Source organism: Sinocyclocheilus grahami, unplaced genomic scaffold (assembly GCF_001515645.1).
Source record: "Sinocyclocheilus grahami isolate Dianchi unplaced genomic scaffold, SAMN03320097.WGS_v1.1 scaffold5089.1, whole genome shotgun sequence".
Lineage (NCBI taxonomy): Eukaryota > Metazoa > Chordata > Actinopteri > Cypriniformes > Cyprinidae > Sinocyclocheilus > Sinocyclocheilus grahami.
In genome coordinates, this window is record NW_015509870.1 from 2465 (window position 1) to 3053 (window position 589).

At 48.9% G+C, this 589-nt stretch overlaps 1 protein-coding gene across 1 annotated transcript in view; it reads right to left on the bottom strand.

Annotated features, from left to right (window-relative positions):
- Positions 1-589, bottom strand: part of LOC107577089 (sister chromatid cohesion protein PDS5 homolog A-like) — a 5829-nt gene that overhangs the window by 2261 nt on the left and 2979 nt on the right. The window contains exon 6 of the mRNA XM_016263200.1: positions 52-389. Coding sequence (XP_016118686.1) covers positions 52-389 — 338 coding nt within the window. The remainder of the gene's footprint in view (positions 1-51; positions 390-589) is intronic.

Genomic DNA, 589 nt, shown 5'->3' on the forward strand with positions numbered 1-589 from the left:
TTGATTGATATACTATGCATACCATACGGGAAAAGTCTTGCACTCAGTTACCTTTGCAGGTCAATCTGTCTCTGTGGCGTCGCTCTTTTCGGTTCTGCTTCTTTCTGCTGTTTTGGTGTCTTGACACCGATTGGATCAGCTGAGGCTGTGCTGTCGGGATCCTGAGCAGGTGCTGCTCTCTTCCGGCCTCGTCCGACCCCTCCTCCTGTCGTAGCTCCAGCCTCTTTATCCGGTGTGGCCACGCCTGCAGCGTTTTTCGGGGGTCGACCGCGTCGGGGTTTATTGGCAGGGGGCTGTGACCCTGCCGAGGCGTTTGAAGACACGCTGTTCTCTGTGCCGTCACTTGCAGGAGCAGCACGCTTCTTCCCACTGGGCTGAGCTGCCTCCTCCTAAAAGAGAGCAAAAACACTGAATGACACAGTTGTGAACTTGCAGCATTTTTAGTGTTCACATAGGGCTGGACGATACGGCCAAAAAAATTATCACGATAATTTTTTCCATATCAGTCGATATCAATAATTATCACGATAAATGTCAAATCTTCATTTCTTTCAAGTTTAAAGCCAGATTTTTGCTCCAAAGTGAAAGT